This window comes from Amblyomma mixtum, chromosome 7, assembly GCF_055824585.1.
Source record: "Amblyomma mixtum isolate Tamu chromosome 7, ASM5582458v1, whole genome shotgun sequence".
NCBI classification, from domain to species: domain Eukaryota; kingdom Metazoa; phylum Arthropoda; class Arachnida; order Ixodida; family Ixodidae; genus Amblyomma; species Amblyomma mixtum.
In genome coordinates this window covers 148,161,575-148,188,731 of record NC_143018.1, presented here as the reverse complement: position 1 = coordinate 148,188,731, position 27,157 = coordinate 148,161,575, and the positions used below count along the sequence as shown (strand labels likewise).

Below are 27,157 nucleotides of genomic sequence, written 5' to 3'. Positions count from 1 at the left end.
AGCTGAAGTTAAGGACATTACAGCGAGCTAAATGAGTCACTAGATTGTGTATTGCTAACTGAGACATGGTCAACGGACAGCACCGACGTTTATAGACTTGCTGGGTATGAATCTTGTTACTTAAATTGCTCCTCTGGAAGGGGTGGCGGAATTTGCATTTTGATAAACAAAATGTACGAATATGAACTGCTTGAAAATTTTTCCATCGTTACAGATGATTATGAAATTGTATCTGTTCTTGTTCACAACAATTTGTTGGTAGTTTTTTACCGTCCTCCACATGGAAAGATGGCGCCTTTCTTTGACTACTTAGAAACGCTGTTCTCCTTTGTTGATATTAATCGTTATAGTATTATATTTGGTGGTGATATTAACATAAATATGATGAATGCTTCTTTGCAAACTAACTTTTCTGTTTTGTTCAACACGCATGGTATTAGGAACACTATTGATATGCCGACGAGAGTGACAGAAAGTTCATCCTCATTAATTGATGTGTTCCTTACTAATATTGACGCATATAGAATCAAAGCGGGTGTACTTACGTCAGATCTCAGTGATCACTTGCCTATATTTTTGTGCGCCAAAAGTAAGTTCAGCAAAAATAAAGCACGACATACATATTTCGTTCAACATATGACACACTGCAACATTTCCAAGTTTTATAGCAAAGTTTCACGCACTTCGTGGGATCAAGTTTTTGGTAGCGAAGATGCGAACGTTGCTTATGACACATTCATGAAAATACTCAAACCAATCTATGAGGAGAGTTTCCCTTTAGTAGCAAGGAAGAACGGTAGAAAAATCCGAAAACCATGGGTTAACGCAGAACTTTCCGCGAGGATTAGAAAAAAGAATAACTTGTACCACCAATTTGTCAAAAGCAAAGACAAAAAAATACTACTAGAATTTAAAGCTTTCCGTAATCGTCTAGATAAAGATATAAAAAAAGCTAGACGTGAATATTTAGACAATGTATTTATGCCTGCAGCAGGACAAATGGATGCAGTTTGGCGTAGACTGAACTCGATGCTAAATTACAAGATAGGAACTGAAAAAGTGTGTAAGATAAAAAGACATGATGCTGAGTTAACAGGAGAAACCCTCGCGAACGCATTCAACCAACATTTTGTTCAAGGTAACACCGCAATTTGCTCCAATGACCTAGCAAACTTTCCGCGTAATGATAACTCGGTGTTTCTGACTCCAGTAAGTGAAACAGAAACTGCAAGCATAATTCTGAATTTAAGAAATAGCAATGCCAAAGACGTAGATGGAATTCAGGTAAAACCAATCAAACACGTTGCACATTTTCTTGCTCCATGCTTAATGCATGTACTTAATTTATGCTTTCAGCAGGCCATATTTCCGCCCAAAATGCAGGTCGCTCGAGTAAGCGTGCTATATAAGAAAGGTGACAAAAATGATATGGGAAATTATCGGCCCATATCGATTCTCCCGGTCTTTTCCAAAGTCTTTGAAAAAGCTATTTTAAACCGATTGACAGCATTTCAAGAAAAACACAAATTGCTAGCTAGTAGCCAGTTCAGTTTCCGCAAAGGATTTAGCACTGAACTTGCCCTCCTGACGCAGAAAGAACACATTTTAAGTGGTTTGGAGAAAGGTAAGCTAGTTTTGGGCCTTTACGTTGACTTCTCGAAAGCATTCGACACTATCAGCCACGCAATACTTATTAGGAAGTTAGAACATTATGGCATTCGCGGAAAGGCCGGTGTTCTTATGGAATCCTACCTTAAACATCGTACCCAAATTGTAGCCATTGGTGATTCTTTATCAGATGCACTTCATGTTTCCCAGGGTGTGCCGCAAGGCAGCATCCTGGGCCCCTTTTTGTTCAATTTGTACGTGAACGATGTTTACGGTATCGCTCCATCCGCTACTTTTGTGAATTATGCGGATGATGCAAGCGTGTTTTTCACAGGAGAATCAAGTGATCACCTAATAGCTGCAGCAAATGTAGCGCTTGCTAAGCTTGATGAATGGACCCAAAAAAATAGCTTGAAGATTAATGCTGATAAAACTAAAGCAGTTTTGTATCATACTAGGAACAAAAACATAGACACACAAAACACAATTACACTACGGTCAACTCCTGTAGAGATTGTGTCTAGTTTTAAAACTCTGGGTGTCATTTTTCAAAACACAGTGTCATGGGATGCCCACATAGATTATATTGCAAAAAAACTATCACAAATAGTAAGCATTGTTTCGCGAAATCGCCATGTATTCCCTCGCCACATTCTGATGCTGATTTATAATGGTCTTTTCTCCCCTAGACTTAATTATTGTCACTTGGTATGGGCATCGACTACTAAATCTAATATAGACAGAGTGCTCATTCTGCAAAAAAAGTTTTTAAGAGCTGTCGAAAACGTACCAATGCACTACCACACACATCAATTATTTAAAAAATAAAATGTAATTCCAGTAACAAAATCCTATGACTACCGGCTTTGCAAGTTGTTCAAACAAGAAACTAAATGTAACAATTGTACTAATCAGAACATAGCTCAGCTAGAAAATAATGTAGATTCATACCAGACGCGTCATTTTGAACCATGGAAGGTTAACAGAAGTAGAACTACATGCGGTCTACAAATGCTGCAAAACAAGTTACCCCGATTACTAAACAGTTTGCAAGCTAAAAATATCCAACTCGACAATATAACTTTCAAAGCACTGCGCGATCTTTTCAAAACGAAGTAAAACGAGATTTTGTGTCTATAATATTTCCCCATGAATGTATTAAAAATGTGAGTACGTGTTACACTGAAATGTGGTAACAGTATATATGTTTTAGCGTTTTTCTTGTAACATGTTTTTTCACTTTTTTCTTTACATGTTGTGATAAAATATGCTGTATATAAACTTTTTTTTACGACATTCCGCCAACTGCCAATGAAAGGGGGCCTGCGGCTCTGTCAAGCTGGCTTCTGGCAGCTTTTTCTGCAGGCTTCCTGCATCATGTAATGTGATGTGAATAAACTTCTTCTTCTTCTTCTTCTTCTTCTATGGAAAAGAAAATGATGAGTTATTTATTCACAAAGGAAAATTAGGTCACTGACCAAGTCAAAAAATGAAAAATGACGTTTCGGGTCCCATACGGGGTCCTTGTTCACAATGATGAGTATAACGGTAAGAGATCGGAAGAGGGCGGAGTGGGTGAGGGAACAAACGCGTGTTAATGATATCCTAGTTGAAATCAAGAGGAAGAAGTGGGCTTGGGCAGGGCATGTAATGCGAAGGGAGCATAACCGCTGGTCCTTAAGGGTAACGGAGTGGATTCCAAGAGAAGGCAATCGCACCAGGGGGCGGCAGAGAGTTAGGTGGGCGGATGAAATTAAGAAATTTGCGGGAATACGGTGGCCGCGACTGACGAAGGACAGGGTTAATTGGAGAGACATGGGAGAGGACTTTGCCCTGCAGTGTGCGTAGTCAGGCTGATTACGATGACGATGATGATGTGGGTCCGGGCTGGCATTTAAAAACCTACTTGTGGCTCTCAATAAATTAGTAGCTCGGCGCCGGTCCAGATTTTGTCCTCGTCTTTTCGCGCTGTTCCCTGTAACCATGCAACTATACCAACAAGCCCAAGTCGCGACTGTAGTATACTTGTCTGCTGCACCGGGTCAATTCAACCTGCGGCGCGAGAAGCTTCACAAGGGTGTCCTTTGTTGGCTCCGTTACGGCAAGGTAAGGCCATTGACATTGAGATGGTGAAATCATCGCTGGTCAAAGCAACCTCAACATTTCGGTACCTCCTTTTAGCCGCTTTGTTCAATTATATTCCTTGAATAAGTTAAGTACTGAAACGCTGTAAATAAAAAATAAAACAAAATGACGGCAGCTAGAGTGGGCATGTGCTATTGCGCTCAAAGAAAGATATACGGTGTAGGAATGAAATACAGGTGGGCAATGGGATACAGACGTTGAAAGCAGGGAAGCGCGACTTTGGACAGGAAAATTTGTAGCTTCTCTGTCATTGAATTCTCTGATTATTCGAGAGGATCCGGACGTCATCAACCCCACGTGAGCGCTAGTGGACCATTCATTTTGCTGAACCATAAGGCACCGCGAAATTGAAGAATTTTAAGACTACCAAAGTTGGAGGTGGCACTCTCCCGAAAACTCCAAGCGACCCCAAAATTTTTTAACCTAGACCCACCGCAGAAAGTAGATTAAGGTGAATTATAGGGCAGGATTATTATATTCCCATATGATAATCCAAGGAAAGGTACTAGAAGATTGCAGAAGGTGATGAGTCACGCGTATCATATTGGCAATGGAACCGGTTCGGACCGGAGTTTTGGCAGGAAAATGCGAAGAACAACAATTGACAGCCCTGTGACACCACAGCAGGCAACATGAATGCTATCGTATTTTCTTCCTTAAGAATGTGGATAACAATGCCCTCAAGTTTCGCAAATTACAACTGCGCACAGCGCCGTGTACCTTCGGAGTTGTTAATAGCGCTCGCCTCGTCTGCAGTTTTGTTTACGCCCTACACAAAAAAGCGCTTCCCTCATTGCAAATCGTGGTGGGAGCTCAGTCGCAGTAGCATTGCGAGCCCAGCTGCACTCCAGACAGCCACGTCTACTAAATGTTGAAAGCAAGATGGTTGCTCAGTGTTTTTCTCTCCGTACGCGTTGCAAGTGATATTGAGGGCTATAGTACGCTTTCTTTGTGAGGCACATCGCCAAGTTGGTCGTAACTTGGGTGTGAAATGCACTCTCAGCCGATTCTCTCGATAATCTATCTGCCTTGTCCAAATATGCAGAAAAGGCCTGGCTAAGTGGACTTCATTGCTGCATCGAACAGCAGCTGCCATGTAGTAAAGTGATGTTGCTTTACCGAAAGCTTTGACAAATACTTTTGTTCTCTTCAATGTCATAAGGCTAGAGTCGTCATCTATGCGCTGCTGCAAGCCCCTCCCCTCTAATTACATCGCATGGAAAGCAATCGCTCTTCCTGCCTGGAACTGTTCCAAATTTCTTTTCTCCAGTGGATACTTTGCACAAGGGTTGTAGCATGCCCTTCCTTCGTGCCTCGGGTTTACTTGTGTTCAAAGTGAGTCAAATGCTTTCTCTTATTCTACGAATGCTGCGTAGGAATTCGTTCCGGTCCGCACATACTTCCGCAGCCTGATTGACGCTCACTTAGAAAGGCCCTTGACGGCGCTGCACGCAACCCTACCAGTAATTACTTCATTAAGTACCTGGTTGAAAATGAGTAGTAAAATAACAAGTAATAGTTAGTCTCCGACATCGTCCATCTTGAGGGCGGTCATTCCATTAGCTTCTTTGGCACTACAGGTGCGTTTTTAATCTGAGACGTTGTGTACACCGAGCCCCAAGCATTCTTAGCACACTATGTTCTGCAGTCCCTTTATCTTCTACTGCCCCGCCGCGGTGGCTCAGTCATTACGGCGCTCGGCTGCTGACCCGAAAGACGCCGGTTCGATCCCGGCCGCGGCGGTCGAACTTCTTTGAAGGCAAAATTCTAGAGGCCGGTGTACTGTGCGATGTCAGTGCACGTTAAAGAACCCCAGGTGGTCGAAATTACCGGAGCCCTTCACTACGGCGTCCCTCATAGCCTGAGTTCCTTTGGGACGCTGAACCCCAATAAACCAATAAACCATCATCTTCTACTGCTGCAATTACTGGGGTCGATACTGGGGCAGTTTTGTAAATCCTCTTACACTTGCACTCCTGACACCAAATTAGTACTGAAATTCACGTCTTAAGGCTAGGGGTTATCATCGTCATGATGAAGTTATGGTAAGAAATGCGAAATGAAGACCGGTTCTCACGTTGGACATTTGGGGTTTAAGTGATAGCATGATGAGGCCAGTAAACGCCACAAGCATTGAAATTATTCATGCGCACGAACTTTGAGATTCCACATTAGGTATGCTTGAAATAACTAATGGTTATAGTCGACTTTGGATATATTTTTATTTTTATTTATTTATTTATTCATACTGTCAGCTGCTGCCAAGACAGGAGTTGAGATCCTTGAAATAATCAAGAACTAGATGCAGTACATCAGCAGATCAGCGCCTTAGGAGAAATACAAAACAATACAACAATACAAATTTATAGGAAAGACAAAATGACGCTATGGGTCAAAAACATACCAGTCAAACCAGTCACAAATACTTCATGAGGGCGTTTTCAAAAGCCTTTAAACCCGAACATTGGATCACTTCTTTTGGTAATTTGTTCCATTCGTCAATAGTGCGAACCAGAAAAGAGTATTTGAAGGAATCTGTTCTAAAATCCAGAGGTGTGATACGTTTGGAGTGTTTTGTTCTGCTGCCAGAAGCATTCAGTGGTTTGATGTATCGGTCTAGATTGACCTTACAGCTACCTGTCAGCACATGAAAAAAGAATATCAGTCTGTTAAGCTGCATTTTCTGCTTCACAGTTCTCAGCCCGGCCCTGTTTCTAAGTTCAGACACTGATTGGGGTCTAGAGTACGAGTTGAAAATAAATCTCAAAGCTTTGTTTTGTACCCGTTCACATTTCAATATGTTTTGTTTAGTATACGGCTCCCAAACATGACTAGCGTAAGTCAGCACTGGAAGCACAGGCATGTGCTTGTCGAAACATTGCTAATCTCAAATATCCAAAACATTTCTTTCAAAGCCTCATGCAAGAGTATAACACCAATGTTCAAGTTTATTGAACATTTTTTGGCATGGACAGTCCCTATTGTCATGTCTGGAACGCTAAAATTAAAGACACAGGCACACAGATACAAGTAGCCGCTAGCCGAAAGACAATAATCAACACCAGTTGCGTCACTATGGACTTCCGTCGGAGCAGACGGGTTGAAGTTTATTTATTTATTTTATTTTATTTATTTCGCATAGAATAGGATGCGATGTTAGCAGGAATTTGAGTTGGCGGAAGGACGAGTCGCACTCTAATGTCCACTCGTAGCATCACCTTTCTGGGGTAGGCACGTGAGCGGGTGAGGACGTCAGCAAAACGAGGGACAAAACGAAGGTCCTAAGAAACGGTGAGGCTCCTTCACATTCCGGGGTTCTGGAAAATGCTGGAACGCTGGGCCGCACTATTCTGAGGACCAGGTCGGACGCCTTCTCGGTCGGAGAGGTGGCCGAGCACCAATGTTTCATGCTCGCTAAAACGGCGTTTCTTAGAATTTATGAAAGTTTAGCTTGGTGCAAACAGTTCAGGACCAGCTGCAGCCGCTCGTTGTACACGTGGAATGTCTCGTCAAATATAACATCATCTAAATAACACACGCAGATGTGCCATTTGAAGCCCCGTATTATGACATCCATGAATCTCTCAAATGTCGCAGGTGCAAAACGCAGACCGAATAGCATTAGCCCGACCCCAGATCGAAAGATGAAGGGCACGAAGCGGATAACAAGCAGTCGATGCCGGGAAGGGATTAAACGTCTTTCATGGTGACTGCATCGATGCGGCGGTAATCAACGCAGAATCGCCATGTCCCATTCTTTTGACTGGAATCACAGCGACCGCCCAAACACTAGAGGACTCCTGAATAGCACCTTTTTGTAACATCTCGTGGACTTGGTAGTTTTTTGCTTTTCGCTCGGACGGGGCCACTCAGTACGCTTTCTGGCGAATCGGAAGTGCATATCCAGTAGCCGAAACATTGTTTAAATTCGGTAACAAAGCGCTCTCGCGTGGCGAGCGTATTTTCCTGATTTTCTTATCAGATAAAAACGGTGTTTGTTGGCCACGTTGGCGAGGTGAGCGGCCAAGTCCGACTCGATGTATCGGCTCACCCATTTGTAGGTAAGCCAGTCGTCGACATTCTCGCCCGCTGCGCCAGCGAAGGGCCGCGGCTCCCGGTGCGGCTGAGAAGGCGCCGCTGGGAGTCGACGGAGGCCGTCCGGTAGCCGGGCTTAAAGGGCCCTGAAGCGCTGAGCCAGGCTCATCCCCGTGCTGCGTGGTGACGACCAGTGGCGGAAATCAGGCGGCGGCTGTGGCGGTGCTGTCAAGGACGCTGGGCGGTCGAATCCGCAACCACCGTGAAACTGTAATGTCCATACGTTACAATTAGAAACACATGCACACAGAGACAGGCAGTTGCTAGCAGGGTCACACTAGCACACCGAAACCAACATGCGCTTCTATGTTGTTGTTGTTGTTGTTGCGTTGGAGGCATGACATATACCCACGACGGGGAATTGGCCAGGGTACAGTGCGGAGAGCCCAAAGAAGGCAAATTGGTGCCAAGTTAATGGATTAACTTTGGCTGCCAAGCTAATGATTTCCCCAGCTGCGGATGTCATCGTCGTCACGTCTGTAACAATATTATATTGAAGCGAAAGCTTCAGTACGGGACCTCGGGCTTCTTTCGCGGACCGTGTAAATTTGACCTTCAGCTGAGTTAGAGGTCAAACCATCAAAAAGAGTAAAATAAGTTGTAATGGAATCAATATCCATTACTGGGAGTTGCATCTGCGGCTGCGCGAAAAGATCCCCTTTATAAGGGCCGCTCAGCGAGACAGCCAACATACCTCTGTGTTGTCCTTTTCCTCCTTTCCTCTGCTCTCTTTTTTTTGGCCTTCGGCCTTGCGCTGTTTCAATCATATCATGTACAACCAACTCGCCCATCAGCTCGTGCTTTCAACATACCTCGTTTTAAACTGCACCATGCTCTCGCGCGGTGCATTGGAGAGCGTCGTCTTCGTCGACTTCCATCTGCTCCGTCCCGCGGCACTGCCTGTTCACCGTCGTCTTCCACGTAGCACTAACCCGTGCTTTCGCTCCGATTCGAATGCGGTAAACATTCTTTGTAGCTTTTATCGTTACGACTGTAATCCCACAGCCTAGGCGTTCTAGCCGGTTCAACAGAGCAACGTCGAGCGGTTCAATCGGCGAGCGGGAGGCATGGTCCAACGGCCGAAACCAGCTCCACTTCATCTCCTTCCTTTCTCCACCTATAGCTCTCATTCAAGCCCGTAACAATATAGAACGGCGCGCCGTGCGCACTGAAGTGGCGCTTCTCCTAACGGAACGCTGCGGTCCTTGCTGGCAGCGCTAGCCGCATGAAGGTGCTGTAAAGGCGCATGACGTAGGGTGACTCCATCGAAGCAGGGGTGCGGGCCTCGAAGTACCTTAGTATGACGAGGGGAACGTCAGATGGCACCTCTCGTTCTGACGAACCATCTTCTCATGCAACCTCGCTTTCGTAGCAAAAACGCCGTTGGTCGGCGCACCGAAAATGATGCAGTCAAGCCAATCTAGTTGACCGGAGGTTAGCGGAACCTCTTACCCGTTCTGCTTCGCTACCTTCATAATCGAAGTCGTCGCGGAAACCGAGTGCGTCTTAATTTGTTGAGGTAGCATTCCGGATTATCTTACTTATAAAGTGATTGAACATCTGATGATAGGCGCCGGATATTTGTTAAGCACCCTATACTGAGAGATGATGAGGCAGCTGTGCTAGCCTAGTGCTATGCCGCACTGCGCTGTCTGATGAGCGCTGGAATGCATCGCGCTCTTCATTGGTGCAACTGAGATTTTATTGTGCTGTAGTACAAACGCCCTTTACAATCACAGCACGAGACAAGACTGCCTTGCAAAAGTTCCAGGCCTATCTTAAGCCCCACCTCGATGGACACTTACGAGGCGTACACGCGAAGCGCCTACGCACACGGGCGTACGCTGGAGCCTGTCTGCGCATGCGCGATATCGCAGATATCTGAGCGGGGCGCAGATATCTGTGCATGTCAGATATCGGCGCCTGCGCACGGGCGCTCGCGCGCGCTTCGGAAGCGGGGTCCGGTTTACAACAATGGGAGGACCGCGGGGTTCTCGGGGACCCTTCTTTTCACGGCTTGAAGCTCTATCAGGTTCCCTCAAGTTTTCTTGGAATCCTTGCAGCTCCCCACCCATCTTTTGTTCACGGCTTGACATTTCTTCAGTCGGCTCGCGAGGGGGAGCGAGCCAGCACTGGGAGCATGGAGGTGCATGCCACTTTTCGACGCCCGTCGCGGCGCGTGCTGGGCGCGCAGGCGCTTCGCGTGTAGGCCTAGGAAGTGTCCATCGAGGTGGGGCTTTAGTATTGTAGGGGCCGCTCGCGGGCCGCTCACTCGAATCCCGCGCCGCTCACCGCTGGTACCCTCGACCACCCTTCCTCTCTCGAGTGGACAGGGGAAACCGGGCTACGCGGTTGAGGCTATTTAAGGGGGGTGCGACTGCCGAGGTGGTCTCTTGGTTCCTGCCCCGGAGACCCCCTGACCCTTTGCCACGACGACACCTGACTCCCGCCTGCCGGGACACCATGTGATAGAATCACTTTATTCCTATGTCCTGGCACCAGTCGCTGTCTGTGGGTCCTCGCGCAGAGGAATCGCCTACAGTATTCTGACTACTCCATTAAAAGACCTAGTTCACCTTTCAACACGCTGCACGAGATCTCTCCCAGAAGCGTCGAAGATGGAACTTCATAACAGCGACTTTCTGCTACCTTGTAGGAAGACAGCGCAAAACATGAGCCACCACGGCGTCGCTCATGCATCGAATTGCTCTTGGTTGCATCCCCATCCACAGCAGGGCGAGTTAGCCTGTATTCAGTTCGCTCGTTGTGTGCTGTTGGCGAGGACATTTTCCATCCCTTCCATAATGTCTTATTCCTGGAGCCATTGTTCTTAGTGTGGCCGATTTCTTTAAACTTTCAGGCGTTCCTTAGAATGTTCAATGTTCAATGTTCAATGAGCTGCTTTCAGGTAGCGGTTGTCCTTTTCGACACTTCAGTTGTAATAGTTCCGGCCACCCTGCCGGCTTGCTGCCATAGTTGGTACTTGGCTGGTTTCGTCTTAAGCGCATTTTCTTCGGAGTGCCACCATAAAAGGGCTACACGTGCCCGGGCACGGCCGTTGTTCCCAACCAAGCATCTCCTCCCTTCCTGACCTGAGGTGAGGGTAGTTATGTGAGACAATGGGGTACAGCGCCTTCGGGTGCCACGCCCACCTCCCATTTGGCAACGGCAAGATGCGCACACGCGAGCGAGCCCTATGCAGGCACCGTAGCCACATTCACTTTCTTCGCTGCAGACGCAAGGCTTTCGTTGCCCTTTCTCTCCCTTCCTGCACCCTTTTCTCTTCTCTTTTCTGGGGATCACAACACCGACCTACACGACCGAATATCGGCACTACCAGCTGTCCCCCTGAAACATAAGCTGCGTTGATGGTGCAAAGGTTCTTAGAGCTGTCTTCGCCGGGGCTGCAGTCGGGAACCCTTCAGACATCTAGGATTTATTCGCCTATCGCCGAAGTGCCAATCGGCAGTATAGCGCAGTGGGGCTTTCCCTCAAGCCTAATGAACCGCCGCGGTGGCTAGAGACCGTTATCGCGATGGGCTGCTGACTTGAACAAAGCAGGTTAGATCCCGGCCGCTGCGGTCGAATTTCAGTGGAGGAGAAATTCTTTAGGCCCGTGTACTGTGCGATGACAGTGCACGTTAAAGAACCCCAAGTGGTCGAAGTTTACGGAGCCCTTCACTACGGCGGCCCTCATAGCCTGTGTCGCTTTGGGACGTTAAACCACTATAAACCAAACCATCATGCTCAATGAGGCTTAAGGAGGCCTGAGTCTCGTACAGTTATTTTAATGATCGCAATAAGTATTATCGCCTCTCTTATTATAGTAGCTGAATCCATCGCACCGTGATCAACGGGCAGGCGCTGCGACTGTCCGTTCCCGCCTAGACTCGCGCGCTCCGGCCCGAAGTCGCTCTCCTACGCGGAGCCTCCTTTTCCTCTCGACCGGCCGCGCCGAATGCGCGCGCTGCAGATTGGCTCTCCGAGGTAACCCGGCGGTCGCCCCCTTTCGGGAGAGCGGTGGGCGGGGGCAGTCAGGGGTCGCACGGGAGAAAGGGAGCTGCGCCTCCTCCTTTTCGGGAAGCGCCGCCGCCGGCCAGAGCGTGTGGCGGCGCGCACGTGTGCGCATGGAGCCAGCGGCCTCCAAGCAGGCTGCCGGCGCCGGATGCGGCCCCGCTTCGACGCTGCCGGCCGCGGCGCGCACGCTGGCCGCGCTCGCGTTGGCCGCCGCTGCCCTACTGCTGGTGGGACTGGTCGTCGGACTCCTGCTCTACGCCCACCGTGAGTGCCTCTTCTGTGCCACTCGCACGCGCTTTCAGCTTGGCAGCCACTTCAGACAGGCTCATCAGCTCCCCTCAAATCTCCTCTACTTACTTCAGGGACCATGACTGTCAATCTTATCGAACCTGCGTCCTTGTGTGCAAGCCAGTAGTGCAGAAAATGCCCGGAGTCTAGCTTATAAATGCTAGTTCCTTTCGTGCTGCATTAAAAGCCTCCGCATATTCTGGGGTGGACGAAGCATGGACAATTTACACAATCACGCGGGTCTCAAAACAACCTCTTGAACTTGCTTTTTTCAGGGGCCGAAAATAGGCAGACACAACGTGGCCCGCAATCCCCTTTTAGTTTGCGCATTTTCTGAAGAGCCGCACAGCGTTGAGAACGGAAACGAGTGGATGTCCACTGACGTGTCTACCGGGACCTTCCTCGCTGATTGCTTTCTACTGTTGATAGTCTTCGTTCGCGAGTCGACTCCAGCGGGCAGATCAAATTGCACACACAAATCGCGAGTCTGCTCATTTGTTAGGGCATGCATAATGACCAATCTTTTTTTTTTTCATGAGAGGGGGAGGTTGGCCCATGTTCCGCATGCTCGTTTCTTGAGAGCGGTGCTCGGTTCCTAGCTGCATTTCCAACAATGACGCATTAAAAAGACGACGCGTAGACAGCACTGGGCCACCACTGCTTGGAATGCTGCCCTGAATGCGCTCTGTAAGCAGCTTCACGCCGACATCGTAACAGTGCCGTCTGGTATTACGAATAGTTAGCGTTCTGAAAAAGCGCGAGTGCATGTGCAGAATTCGCGTGGCAATGAAAAAACTGCGTACTGAACTTTGGAATATTCAAGGTTGTTTGCTCGGAACATTTTAAAAGCTAGGTTGCCCTTCAGCTGCTTAGAACACGCCACCAAACACGGGTTTAGTGACGTCTCGACTGGGACCAGTATTCATCGCGCGCGCGAAGACCTGAGAAGGGACACCCAGTGCACCACACAGGGGGCGCGTAAGCCAGGGTGGAGGCTGGACCCAGTCGAAACTTCAGTAAAAGCTATTTTTAATTTGTTCGTTTATGTATTTATTAGAATACCCAAAGCGCAACTAGTGACATTACAGTGCGGGGGGAATAAGAGATATGACGTTTGAAAGCAGACAACAAAATGATGTACACACAATGCATCGGGACAGATCACCACTACGTGCCAAGAAGAAGGGACTTACTAGGGTTAAGGGAATAAATTGCTTCACACAGTTGGCGCTACTTCTTCAGAGAGCCTGTTACAATCTTTTATAGACCTCTGGAAAAATGAATACTCGTAAATGTCAGTCCTAAAATTCCTTGTACATTTAATGAATGAACACACCGTACCGATACATAGCGTGGTGCAGGAATAGAGAGTTCTTTGCGCATGGAGCGCTAAAATTCCTGCTATAGTTAGTAAAGACAATTACAACACCCAAACTGTGTACTCTATTTTATAGATATCTGTTTTACGCCAAGGGTCCCATACTGAACAAGGTTCTTGTGGATTTATGAAGTTTAACGTCCCAAAGCGGCTCAGGCTAGAGGGACGGCGTAATGAAGGTCTTCAGAATTTCGATCACCTGGAGTTCTTTAACGTGCACTGACATCGCACAGTACCTGGGCTTCTGGAATTTCACCTCCATCAAAATTCGACCACCGCTGTCGGGATCGAACCCGCGTCTTTCGGGTCAGCAGCCGAGCGCCGTAACCACTGAGCCACCGCGGCGGAGGTACTTAAAAAATACCTCTTTTTCTCCTGAAAGAAAATTTTCAGTGTTATGCCTTATGAAACCCAGAACGTGACACTCATCTCCAATTACATAGTCGACATGACATAGCCAACTTAGGTTAGAGGTTCTATATGCAAAAAGGTACTTGTACCCAGATAATGAGGACTGTTGTGTTACATTATTTTCATCAAAGAATTCGTGTGCTTTTTCTTTTTGTGACGCTCATGTGTACTGATTTTTTCAAGTTATTACACATCCCCCATTTTCTGCACCATTCCTCGATCCTATTCAAGTCACCCTGTAATACAACTCAGTTACTCGGACAGTGAATGAGCTTGTACAACACACAGTCATCCGCATGCAGACCAAAACTGGAAGCAATAACAGAGGAAATGTCATTCATAAAAATGAAAAAATAACAACGGTCCGTTCTCTTGATAGCTTACCACTGATTGCATTAAATTGCTACCCATTAGTTTCTGAAATTTAAGTGTTGCTTGATCCAGTATATAATTTTCTTATCAATGCTTATCTGCAGCGGAAGAGAATGGGGAGCAACATCGAATGCATTCTTAAAATCTAAAAAGAAGAAATAAAACCTTCATCAAGTTCATTTGCCACGTCATGATTTAACAAAGTCAACTGCTACACAATACAAATACTTCCGAAAACCATGTTGGTGTTTTATAATAGCGAATACATTTTCTTATAGTCAACAACACTAGTGCAAGACACATTCCCCAAAACATCACAAACATTACTGGTCAGAGCGATGGGCTGAGGGCTAGAAACGACATTGCGAGGGTCATATTTCAAAGGGCCACTGTGTTGGCTAATTTCTAGTCAGAAAGCAGTTTTACATAAATTATTCGCAAATATTTAGAGAAATCACACACACATGTTGTGAACAGAGCAGTTGTAGATCATCAGGACGAGGAGCACTGCGAACATTCAGGCCTTTGAGAAGCAAATCGCTACAACGTTGCTTAAGTTCTGCAAAGTGCTCAGCGTCATCGTTAGCTAAACCAAGGTTCAGGGCAATGTTCCGAGAATAACAGAAAATACAGATGAAAAAATTCATTGAAGCACTAAGCTTTATCCGGACTTTCACTTATAAGCACCTTCATTCAAATCCCTGAATCTTGCGTGCCTATGGAAGCACAACCTTTTCAAGACAGCCCCGATCAGCCTCTTCGCTCGTTGTGCATACCTTGACTACACTCAAGGAGACCAACTCCACGAGCGGAGAGTCAGCTCTGTGCCATTACGTTCCCACCTTTCTTCATTAACGTGCTAAGTTGACAACAGATTCAAATAAATTTCATCTGAGGCGACAAAATCCCGTCATTCCCGCACGACAAGAACTTCGATTCATTCAATTAAATCACTATTTTCCGTTCGTGACCTATCCGCACCAGGTGTTCCTTTACCTAGGTCATCCTGGAAACGCGATTCTTTTCAAAGATCGGCGGGTTTGAACTGTACTCCTGTCCTTTAGTTCAATACATCGCATATGACGTCTCACAGTGCATAGAGTTATTGTAGAGCTTGATAGCAGGATAAAATCTTCTCAAACGTCGGTTACAGTCAAACTCGAGTTCTTTAGGCTTGCGTAAGCAATGTCTTTCTTAAAAACATGGCTGGTCGTACTGGCGTGTCTCCTGCGAAGATCGAGAAACCAAAGCTCCTCTGGACCTCTATCTCTTCAAAACTTGTGCAGGCGTAGGCTGCGCTATTCTGAAATCCAGTGAAATCAGTTGCTCTTCCATCACATAGTTGCTGCCGCAGATAACTGCTATTTTGTTAACGTCACGCCCCGCTGTCGCTTGTACAAATATGGAGTAATACATGTAACCGCAGAGGATGTCCCATTAAACAGACAACAAGTTAATATTAATTTAGAACAGACGGAAAATTAACGCAGTGAAAAGCTCCTCTGAAAGTACAAGAACAGAAAACGAACTGAAGTCAAACACTTGACGCCCTCAAGAACTCCAGACAGAAGAAGAGGGTATTATTGCATCATATTATATCAAAAAATAGCGCATAGGTATTTAATATCCTGGCTATTTTCAATTTATGCGAAAAATTTGAAAATATCATATCTGTTTGTTCACTACTGTATATGCATGTCAGCGCCTTCGCAACTGAGAATTCTAACGACGTTACTTCATTTTGTGCATACTTAAGAAGTGGTTGCGGGATGCAAACAACTTTCCCTCTTGTCTGTTGACGCTACTACACAAAGGGGGGGGGGCGCATTCTAACGTTGTTACCCCCGCGGGGAAATACAAGCATCGTGCATGCGACAGGTGATTGTTGAAGGCGGGGCCGCAGCACAAGCGGCCGTGCGCCCCATCTTCTGACCAGGCTGATTCTCGCTGCGGTTCTCTTGCCGCGAATTCACCTGAAGTTTTCAAAGGCAGTTTTGTGTTCATTGCTGCGCTGTGCTGCTCGTTCACTACGGCAGCACAGGGCTAATGCTTGAGCAATGAGCAGCCGAGCACGGCCTCGGTGGTACTTGGTGGAAGGACGATGAGGTCTACAGCCATTCGAAAAATACGAATCCACTGCAGAGAGGTCACCGGAGCTGAGGGCTGCAGTGCAGCTACAACCCTTATAAAAATGGTCTATAGTCAGTCTATAGACAAAAGTGCACTAAAAGTGTATGGCAATAAATCTATACATTCTCTGTAGACTGTTACAAGGTACCCATGTGGGCTAGTTGGTGTAAATCACACATAGCTTCACCAGCGAAGGTAAGAGACACCAGGAAAAGAAGAACACAGGACAACGCTGGACTAACAACTGAAGTTTAATCGAGAAACGGCCAACCTAGGTCGCCAGAAGACGCATGCGTATCAGAAACACTGCATGCGTATCAGTGTGTCTGATACGCATGCGTCTTCTGGTGACCTAGGTTGGCCGTTTCTCGATTAAACTTCAGTTGTTAGTCAGCGTTGTCCTGTGTTCTTCTTCTCCTGGTGTCTCCTTCTTTCGCTGGGGAAGTTGTCTGATTCTCTGTAGACTGTCTATGGCATTTGTATTGCTTATAGACTTTTGTCTATATACAGTCTGTAGCCTTTATAGACAGAAGTCTACAGACACTCTATAGACTGTCTAAATCTTTCTTTGTAAGGCAAAGGGCAAGATCGTACGCCTATACTTCTTCACCACTGAAGCGGTGCTCTAGCGCAGACAGGAAGGAAAGCTTTCTGCCTCCTCCTAGCTACTTTCGGCCCAAAAGACGCGAACACCCGAAGGCTCTTCGTAGTGCGTAGCTCAGTTGCTTTGTTGAAAGGCTTTTGATTTCACCGCGGGCGGTAAGCATTAGTACGGAGTCTGTGCGCACGTAGGCGTTGTGTTGGTTTGTTTTTTTAATAGCAATATTTATTCAGTGCAGGTAGAGTTACGAAGTACGGACGCGCCAAAGCCACAGGCCGGCTTGTAGGGTGGCGACCTACTGATGTAAGGGAAGATCTCTGCACAGGCCATATATCATGACTCAGAGCAAGGAAAAGCACCGTACTGATAAAGAAGCAAATAAAAATTCGTGGAAATCATACCAATTAAAGTAAATTAAAGAAACTTTTGCAACCTCTCTATTGGTCTCACAGCCACAGGCAGCTCTCTGCGAATACAGCAATAAAACGCTTCATCTGGAAATTCATTACACGGAATGCAACAGCTCTTTCTAACTTTGTACCTCATAAGGAGTCAGGACACAAGAAGCACAGAGCGCTCTGTACATTCGCATGCGTGTTCACGTTGTGTCCTGCCTTCTTCGCGCTACTACGTAGCAAACAAAAGTATTTATTTAACTTTGTACGCATCCGCCGGGCAATGCCCCAGATAACTGGGGACTCTCAACCAGCACTGTAGTGCAATAGTTTCCTTAAATGTAGTGTCAAAAGAATGTCACCCAGCCCGTGTAAAAGCACTTTTGCAGAAAAACTTGGTCAGGCATATACACCCTTTTTGATATTTTGCAAAATATACGATTTTCTGTCTTTCTAATCGTTCTTTCGTTTTGGGTTTTCGCCTTGAGGTAACGAGCCCAGCGAAAGAGCTGGAAGTTTTGGAAAAAACTTCCCAGCAAAATTTTCGCCACCATTCTCGTGATTCTTAAAGATGCGTACAGTGCAGGGCAAGGGCACCTCCGACTCAGCCCAAAGCAGTGCTGTCCTCCTCTGCTAGCCACTCTCTTTTGGTCCCGGGTGCTTTTTCCTCTTTTGGAATTGGCGATCAGATCTCAATTCTGCCAGATTCCCCTTTCTCTGTTTATGCCAGCGTAGTCTCAAACTCGCGATGCTTCCGCTCCGATTCCGAGCTCACGTGTCGGTTTCCAGCAGTAATAAATACCCGAAGGCAGAACCGAGGCGAATTTCAGAGTCTGAGTGATTTTTAAGGCGAACGTCGTCCGCAAACCGCGATGAACCTCACGCCTGATATGGCGCCGAACACGATGCGGAACGCTGGGCCGAAGATGACGTCACCTTGTTTAAATAAAACACGCTGCCGAGCAAGTTGGGGCATAACTTGAGAAGATGAAGCGCAAAAAGGACAGCGCACTGAAGAAGGGACAAGGGCTTCCAGTCTCCTCTCCTTCCCGTAGAGCATCGCCCGTCGACCCCTTTTTCAGTGTGCTGCGCTCCATTTTATCAGACGTGTTGAATGCACGGCCGTAGGCTTCGCTGGACCATGTCACACTGCTTTGTTTCACTGATGTGAACACACTTGCATCAAGCCTCATCGTAAGAAACCTCAGTGCTGCAGATTCTCCTGTGAGCTGTGTTCTGCGCCTTCAATAAAAATCGCCTTAAATGCAACATTTACTTCCCCTGGTCCCATCTGACCATGTCCGCTTTAAAACCACCGGAGAAAGCATCGAATTTGAAAACGCTTCCTGTATTCGAATAATATCAAACGCTCTCTCTTGATAAAAAGCTCGGTTGATGTTGTTAGGTATCTTCAGGAAAATCCTTCCATTGGATATGTGTGTTCGATAGATGTGGAGGACCTGTATTACTCCGTTTCTTATGATGCATTGTTTACATCTGTAAGAGATTCCATAGAAAGTACCGGGGCAATAGAGTTCCAGAACGCCTCAGGCGTGTCGGTAGCGAAGTTTTTGAGAATGCTGGAATTTTGCCTTAAAGTGACGTTTGTATCTTTTAACAACAGTTTTTATCGACAAAAGAAAGGGATCTGCATCGGTTCCTGCGTAGCCCTGGTGCTAACCAGCATATTTTTAGCCTATATTGACCGCGCCCTAGGACGATGTTTGACAGGGAAGGGTGTATAAAAAGTTTTCAGATACGTGGACGATTTTTTAGTGGTCTTTAAAGAACTGGACGACGTGACCTACACCGATGCTGTAAACAGTGTTTTAGAGATATTTAAAGAGAATGGGAGGGGACTGGTTTTCACGCATGAGATGCCTTTGCAGCGATGTTTACAGTTTTTAGACCTGAAGCTTACTTTTGGAGAAGAACATGTATGTTGGCGGTATGCCCCTCGAGCTAGAAAGGAGCTGCTACCGTATGCTTCAGCTCATTCTAGGACAGTTAAACGCGCTATTGCTAATCTTTGCCTCGAATCTGCACTCGTGAAGTCGTGTCAGCATGGAATGCAAGGTAGCTTTGACACGCAAGTGGATCGATTAGTGGGGGCCGGGTTCCCAAGCTCGGTAATCCCAGGTGTTACTAGAGCCCTCCTACAAAAAGTCAAGGGCGCCATGTTCAAGCGGCCAGCAGAGCGAAGGAAGCAAGACGCGAAACCTGAAGTTGTTCCGTATGTGCACAGGGTTGCCCACAACGTGAAAAAAGGTGGCAAACAGACATGTCGTGCCTGTCGTCTTTTCGGCTCTACGGAAGCTAGCACAGATCTGTGCACGCGTAGCGAGCGCTGGGAAGAGGAATGGCTGCGGAAAAAAACATGGGAGTCCCTTTGTGAAGTGCTGCACTGGCGTGGTCTATGAAATACCGCTGACTTGTGGCAAGGCCTATGTGGGCCAAACAGGCAGGTGCATCAGTGACCGTGCAGCGGAGCACGCGCGCTCGCTCAAAGAAGTAGGAGGTGCGCATCTACCGAAACACTGCGCAGAGTGCAAGGTGTGTCACCGAGCGGCACAACATAGGGGGGGGGGGGGGGGATTGTGAGCTCTGCAAAAAGTGTGAACCATGACTTGATTGGAGAAGGATTCTGGGCAGGAGCGGTGATAGTAAGGCACGGGAGGTTTTGGAGGCGTACCACATAAGGAAAAGAGGAAAAGTTGTGTTAACGATACTTCTGTGAACCTTTTTAAAACATAAATTTCATATCTTGAACGGTTCTGTTCATTGAACTTGAGGGTACTTTCTGCGCATGACAAAGTTTCTGTATATTTGCTCGCTTTTCAGAGATTAAAGTCAGATGAAGTGAGCGCTTGTCCTACGTCGTTCTTGAGCTGTGTGTGTGTGTTTTTCGGCGCTACTGTTTTTCCATTTTCGAGTAGCTGCAGAGAAGCCTTGCTGGGCAGTTTTGTCTCTGCTTTGCGGTATGTCTCGGCGCTCCCCTCAATTTTGGTCTGAAATGTAAAGTTTATCTTTTATTATCAGTTTTTCATAGATCAGGGAAACCTTCATACCACTGGCTCTTTCCGCAGCAGCACTTTCCCATAACTTCTTTCGTATTTCTGTTTCTGGTGCATAGTCATTGCTAACGGAATAAGACGATCCCTTCTGCTTGTAGCAGTTTTTCATCACCAGCTCTCTTTTTTTGCTATTATAGAATCGCATGATTACTGGTCTATTTTTTCCCTGTCTAACACTGCCTAGGCGATGCATTCTTTCTAACGTCGTTACCTCAACGCCGAGCTTGTGCTCAAGTACCTTCTCCGTAACAATCTTTTTCAAATCTGTGTCAGTTTCAGAGGTACTTTCTTCGACACCAAAAACGAGAAGATTGTTGCGCCTGCTTCGGTTCTCATATTCTACCAATCTCTTGGCTTGTAAACGCACAGTGGTCTCAAGAGAATCTATTCTTGCTTTCATTTCCTGAATAGCATCAAAAACACTGGAAAGCTTGTCAGGCTTTGCACTCAGTTCGCAGACCAAAGCCTTGATTTCACTCAAACTATGATCACTCGTGGTCTGGTTATCTATGATTATCTGCAACAACTGGGCGGTCGAAGTACCGGAGTTTTCATCAATATCGCCCGACATCACAAGCAGTAACACCGCCGACCAACAGTCAACAACAATTTGGTAAAGTCTACGAGGGCACGGTAGGACTAACAGAAAACGGTCATCGCTACGGAAAGATTGAACTTCATATTGGGAACCAACCTGCAAAAGCAGCAGTAGCGGCTTAGGCATGCTGTCCACAAGCAGAGTTCCATGCCCTCTGAAGTGGCCCATGTCTCGATGCTCCTTTAATACTGTTGGTGCCGATGACGTCACTCCACGAGGCAGATGATCCACCAATGCGTCGGCAACAATGCGGTCGGCAAGATGATGCGGCAAGTGTGACGTCCGGTGGGTGTCGCTCGATGGAGCCAAACCCAAAAAACACGGCCAGACCTGCAAAAGCAGCAGTAGCGGCTTAGGCATGCTGTCCACAAGCAGAGTGCCGTGCCCTCTCTTAACAGAGAAAATGTACAAGACCCGTTACTAGTGTCAATGCCTTTGGCAAAAGCTATGTGAGTAGCATTTAAGTACACAGTGAACAATTCTAGAAGGCGCAAGAGCGCACACCTGAAGAGTTCTGAAAGGCGACGACACCAAAGCGATCGAGGCATGCCTCCACTCACGACAGTGGTTTATTGTGCGGCAAGTAATAAGATCTTGGATGCTCTCTAAAGCTGCCTTCCGTCACATATAGCTGCCTTCCGTCACATCCCTTGGGAAACTCAATAACGGCATCAGGATCACCCGAAGCTTCCTTGCAAAAACAACGCGATGCGCTTTAGGCAGGTTCCGTCTCCGGATACTATAACACGAAGCGGGCGTTCTATCTGGTGTGTCTCTGCACTAAAAAACCTATCTAGACTTCCTTTCTCCTGAGTGGCTCCTTGGGCTTGTTGGGTAGGGATCATAGCAAGACTCTAGTGCAGCAGAGGAAGAGGACGCACGAACAAGAAACAACCACAACTCTCTGAAAAGAGAGTTGCGTTTCCGGCCCCAAAGAAACTCTCCTCACTGCACAACATAGGAAATACTGACAGCAATTAGAGCACTTGGTTGCACGACTCGTCATCGCAGGTCTTACGTCGCTTGCATTGAAGGTGTCACATATAAATACCTTTTGTATTCGCTGGTCATTACATAGGACTAACAGAGCAGCGTCTAAATGAACGATTATCTAGCACGCACGTAGCGTCAAGAACTGGAAAGAGAATTCCCTCGTCGACCACGTTCTTTCATGCGAATCGAAAACGCGCAATCCATTTCTTGAGAAGACTTTCGTGAAAGACATAACCACGCGATTAATAATTCAAGCCGAAATTTTAAGTTGTTCGGATGTGACATGTGTTGGCACTCCATCTAAAAATTTTATGTGATAAAGAACTGCCGTTAGTGAGGCATCAATACTGTTAGCCCAAGTTATAGCATGTCTTTGGCGTATAAAAATGCTGCATGTGTGAAAAAAAAAATTGTTGCAAGCTAGAGCTTTTGTTGTTAGTTTCTTCTTCGTGTGTCCTCGTCCCTTGCTGCGCTACAGTCTTGCTATCTTCCTTTCTCAATTCACTATCATCACCACGATCATCATGATCACCCTGTCCTGTGCGAGCTGCAGCCACCTTATCCCCGCAGACTGCATAATCTCATCCTCCCACCTAACTTTCTGCCGCCCATTGCAAAGCTTGCCTTCTCTTGGAATTCACTCCGTTACCCTTAAGGACCAGCGGTCATCTTGCCTTCGCATTGCATACCCTGTCTAAGACCATTTCTTCCTCTTGATTTCGACTAGGATGTCGGTAACCCGCGTTTATTCTCTGACCCACCCTGCCCGCTTCCTGTCTCCTAAGTTACACCTATCCAATACTGCGTCCAAGCCTTTTCTTTTATTTCAAGCTGCTTGCATAGCTACTCTGCCCTGGAGAAATTAGAAGAATTTCCGATGGAATCAAAGGAGCGACAAAAAGCGAAGAGGCTAGACCAGGCAGACAGGAACTCGCATGAATATTTATTACATTCATAACCCGTACTAATGGACGACTTCATGAGAAGGTAGGCAAGAAGCAGGCGGGAGTCCAAGTGGTAGGCCACTATGGCATAGGATCGAGTAATACCAGGGGAGAGTTATTAGAGAAGTTCACCGAGAGAAATCATTTAGGATTATGAATACCTTCTTCCGGAAACGAAAGAACAGGTAGTGGACGTGGAAGAGCCCCAATGGTGAGACTAAAAATTTGATTTGATTTGATTTATTTTCAAGTATTAGATATACTCAAGTAACACTTGTTCCTGGGCTAGTTGGTGCATTTTTCTTCGTACAAAAGCTAGCGCAAAACACGACACACACAAGAAAGGTAGACAGGACAACGCGCTACTGACAACTGATCGTTTATTGGAAAGAAACACGTAATATATAGGCACACCGTCAACCAACCTATCAGCTGCAGCAAACGTCACAATGATGTAAAGGGTCATAAAAGCGATAAAAGACACAAAGACTGACAACACGACGTAGCTAAAAAAACGATAAAAAATGACGAAAGAACATTAAAAGAATGACACGTGGTGTATAAGGCCAAAGAAACATGACTGACAGGAATTCAACAGGATGATAACAAAACGATATTGCATAAAAAACGTAACAAATGCAGTAAAAGAAAAACACGTGAAACAAGAAAAAACCTGATAAAAAGCCTGTGAGCTGAACACTTGAGATTACATTGAGGGGGAAAAAAACCTGTACACATGCTCGCCTCAGGAAAACCTTTCCAAAAAGCATTCTTCAGTTTTATACAAGAAGATAGATGCGTCGCTAACAGCATTCGCGCCCTTTTTTCTGATCAGAAAAGCTTCTTTTAATTCACGGGACACTCGATCATGGCCTCTACCTAAAACAACGGTTTTTTCCAGAATGGGCCGGCAAGAGTTTTGTTCACAGTCCTTGCAATGAAGAGGCAGATTCGAACCTGTTCCTGTCCCCATCGAACGTTCATGCTCCCTCAACCTTTCATTCAGGCAACGCCCCGTTTGACCAACATACACTTTTCCACACGTGAGTGGGATCTGATACACAACCCTTTCACTGCATTCCACGTACCTACGTGTATGTCTGGTTCCACAGGATCTTTCTGCTCTCTTTTCCGAGTTCACACGAGGACACAACGAGGCTAGCTTACAGGGAGCGGAGAATACAACTGGAACCTTAAACTTTGTTGCAACTTTTTTTAGATTATGGGCAACGCGGTGAGAGTAGGGAACCACTTCTGGCTTAATTCTTTCTTCAACAAGTTCAGGCCGCTTCCGTTCCACGCCTTTTATGCTATGAAGAAGGGACTCCACCACACTTGTCAGGACAGACTGTGGGAAGCCTGCATCCTGAAGCCTTAGCATCTGAGACTGGAAGCTTATTTTCATAGCATGGCAACAGGACTTCGCAATGGCGGCCTTTAGGTAGGTACGTGGAATGCAGTGAAAGGGTTGTGTATCAGATCCCACTCACGTGTGGAAAAGTGTATGTTGGTCAAACGGGGCGTTGCCTGAATGAAAGGTTGAGGGAGCATGAACGTTCGATGGGGACAGGAACAGGTTCGAATCTGCCTCTTCATTGCAAGGACTGTGAACAAAACTCTTGCCGGCCCATTCTGGAAAAAACCGTTGTTTTAGGTAGAGGCCATGATCGAGTGTCCCGTGAATTAAAAGAAGCTTTTCTGATCAGAAAAAAGGGCGCGAATGCTGTTAGCGACGCATCTATCTTCTTGTATAAAACTGAAGAATGCTTTTTGGAAAGGTTTTCCTGAGGCGAGCATGTGTACAGGTTTTTTTCCCCCTCAATGTAATCTCAAGTGTTCAGCTCACAGGCTTTTTATCAGGTTTTTTCTTGTTTCACGTGTTTTTCTTTTACTGCATTTGTTACGTTTTTTATGCAATATCGTTTTGTTATCATCCTGTTGAATTCCTGTCAGTCATGTTTCTTTGGCCTTATACACCACGTGTCATTCTTTTAATGTTCTTTCGTCATTTTTTATCGTTTTTTTAGCTACGTCGTGTTGTCAGTCTTTGTGTCTTTTATCGCTTTTATGACCCTTTACATCATTGTGACGTTTGCTGCAGCTGATAGGTTGGTTGACGGTGTGCCTATATATTACGTGTTTCTTTCCAATAAACGATCAGTTGTCAGTAGCGCGTTGTCCTGTCTACCTTTCTTGTGTGTGTCGTGTTTTGCGCTATTAGATATACATCAAGAGACGGGAGAAAAGGCTGCTATTATGCAGCTTGACTCTGCTCCCATCCCCTATACAAGAGCAGAGCATCAGCTACAGTTGCATATGATGCCAACTAAAAACAAACAATAAATACTTAATTGAACTGCAATAAACACAAAAAGTTACAATCAATCAAAAGCGCAGGTAATAGCAAACGTACACAATGAATTGCGAGAGAAAAAAACGAGAAAGATGTAATACCACTTTATTCACGTTAAAGCATCTCCATAATCTTACAGATGTGAAGGAAAACATAAATAAAACAACCGCTTCGCTTCGGCGCAGTCAGTGACGTCCTCTGTGCTGATTGCCTCATTTCTGAAAGAAATCAGTTTATTCGGAATGGCTCTATACAAATTTGAGCACAGAAATTCGTCCGTGAATGAGGCACAAGCCAGAATTCTGGATGCCGCATTGAATAATAGTGACCCTTTGGTCTTAAACATGCCATGCCTGTTGGGAAGTCGATTCATTGTTTTTGTTGTCTTCTGAATCCTTTGCACAGGCGACATTTTTATAAGTGCGATAAAGGTATTAAATCGAACTTTTTCCACAAAATCCAGGGTTCTGAGTTGAAGAATTTTTAGAGATAGTTTAAATTAGCCTATTCTGGAGTTTTATTGGCAACATATTGGCGACGATGGCAACATATTTGTTGCCATCGTCGTACGCCGCACCAAAAGACAGTACTGTTTATAAGAAAGAAAAAGTGAATGATAGATGATAAGTCAAGTGGTTATAGGTAGTAACTGTCTGTTGGGACACAATGTACCTATTGCACGTGCCGATTTACTTACGCCATAATCGAAGTTATGTATCGCTTCCATACTTTCCTGAAAAAACCCTGAAAAATCTTGAATTTCTGGAAAAAAATACTTTCCTGTGATTATCGCCGGAGATTTCAATGTGCCTGATGTAATATGGGACGAGATGCTGCCTGGTGCGCGTGAGAGAGACGCAGCTGCCGCATTGATTGACATGTCTTTTTCTCACAGTTCGCAGCTATTCGTTCGGGAGCATACACGCGCACAGGGAAGCACTCAGTCCGTTCTGGACCTTATTTTCCTGAGTGAGTGTTTCTTCATGGTCGCGTGAGGTTTATGTTTTGCCTGGCATTTCTGGTCATTCCGTAGTTGTAATGACTATGAGTGTAGCTGCGTTCTCAAAGGTGACAAGGAGTGTAACAATTTACTGAGATTTTAATGCAGGCGATGACACATCTGTGCTTGGTGGACTAGGCTTTTGCTTTGGTTCCTTCGAGGAACCCTCTCGCAGTGACAATGTTACCGTCAACGATATTTGGGTAAAGTTCAAAGAGATTGTCCACAAATCTATAAGGAACTTTGTGCCATTGAAGAAAAAACGTAGGCATCTTCTTAACCCTTGAATAACGCTGGAAATACGTCTCAAAAGGGAACTAGAACGCCGGCGAAAAAGGTACCGCAGGGTCCCAAATTCGCAACTATGTAGAGACATTCACACACTGAGTACCAAGCGGGGAACTTGTATTAGGGAGTCAAAGCACAAGTTCTACAACGTTACACTGCAAAATTTTTTACAACAGCCGCCACAAACGTTTTGGAGGCACTTGGCGCCAAAAAACAAATCGACTCTCGGATTGCAATCAGAGCATGGTGAAACGGATGACAAATCCTTAATAGTTAACATATGCAATGACTATTTTCATAGTGTTTACACGAAAGACGGTGAAAAGCCGGTGCAATTTGCAGCCGCTGAGGAGAACTCAGGAACAGAGGAACTACGGCTATCGGTAGAGGGAATTCTTGCACTGCTTCTTGAGTTGAAACCAAAACAAGTATGGGTCGTGACGAAACTCCGAACGCATTTTTAAACA

The 27,157-nt window shown here is 46.0% G+C and overlaps 1 protein-coding gene across 3 annotated transcripts in view; it reads left to right on the top strand.

Moving 5' to 3' along the window:
• Nucleotides 1-27,157, top strand: part of LOC149337815 (agrin-like) — a 353,629-nt gene that overhangs the window by 53,428 nt on the left and 273,044 nt on the right. The window contains exon 1 of one of the 3 annotated variants that reach the window (XM_089553544.1): nt 11,960-12,129. The exons of the other annotated variants lie outside the window; for them this stretch is intronic. Within the exon in view, the coding sequence (XP_089409670.1) occupies nt 11,976-12,129 (154 nt within the window). The 5' untranslated portion in view covers nt 11,960-11,975. Of the gene's footprint in view, nt 1-11,959; nt 12,130-27,157 lie in introns of those variants that run through there. 3 annotated transcript variants of the gene reach the window in all.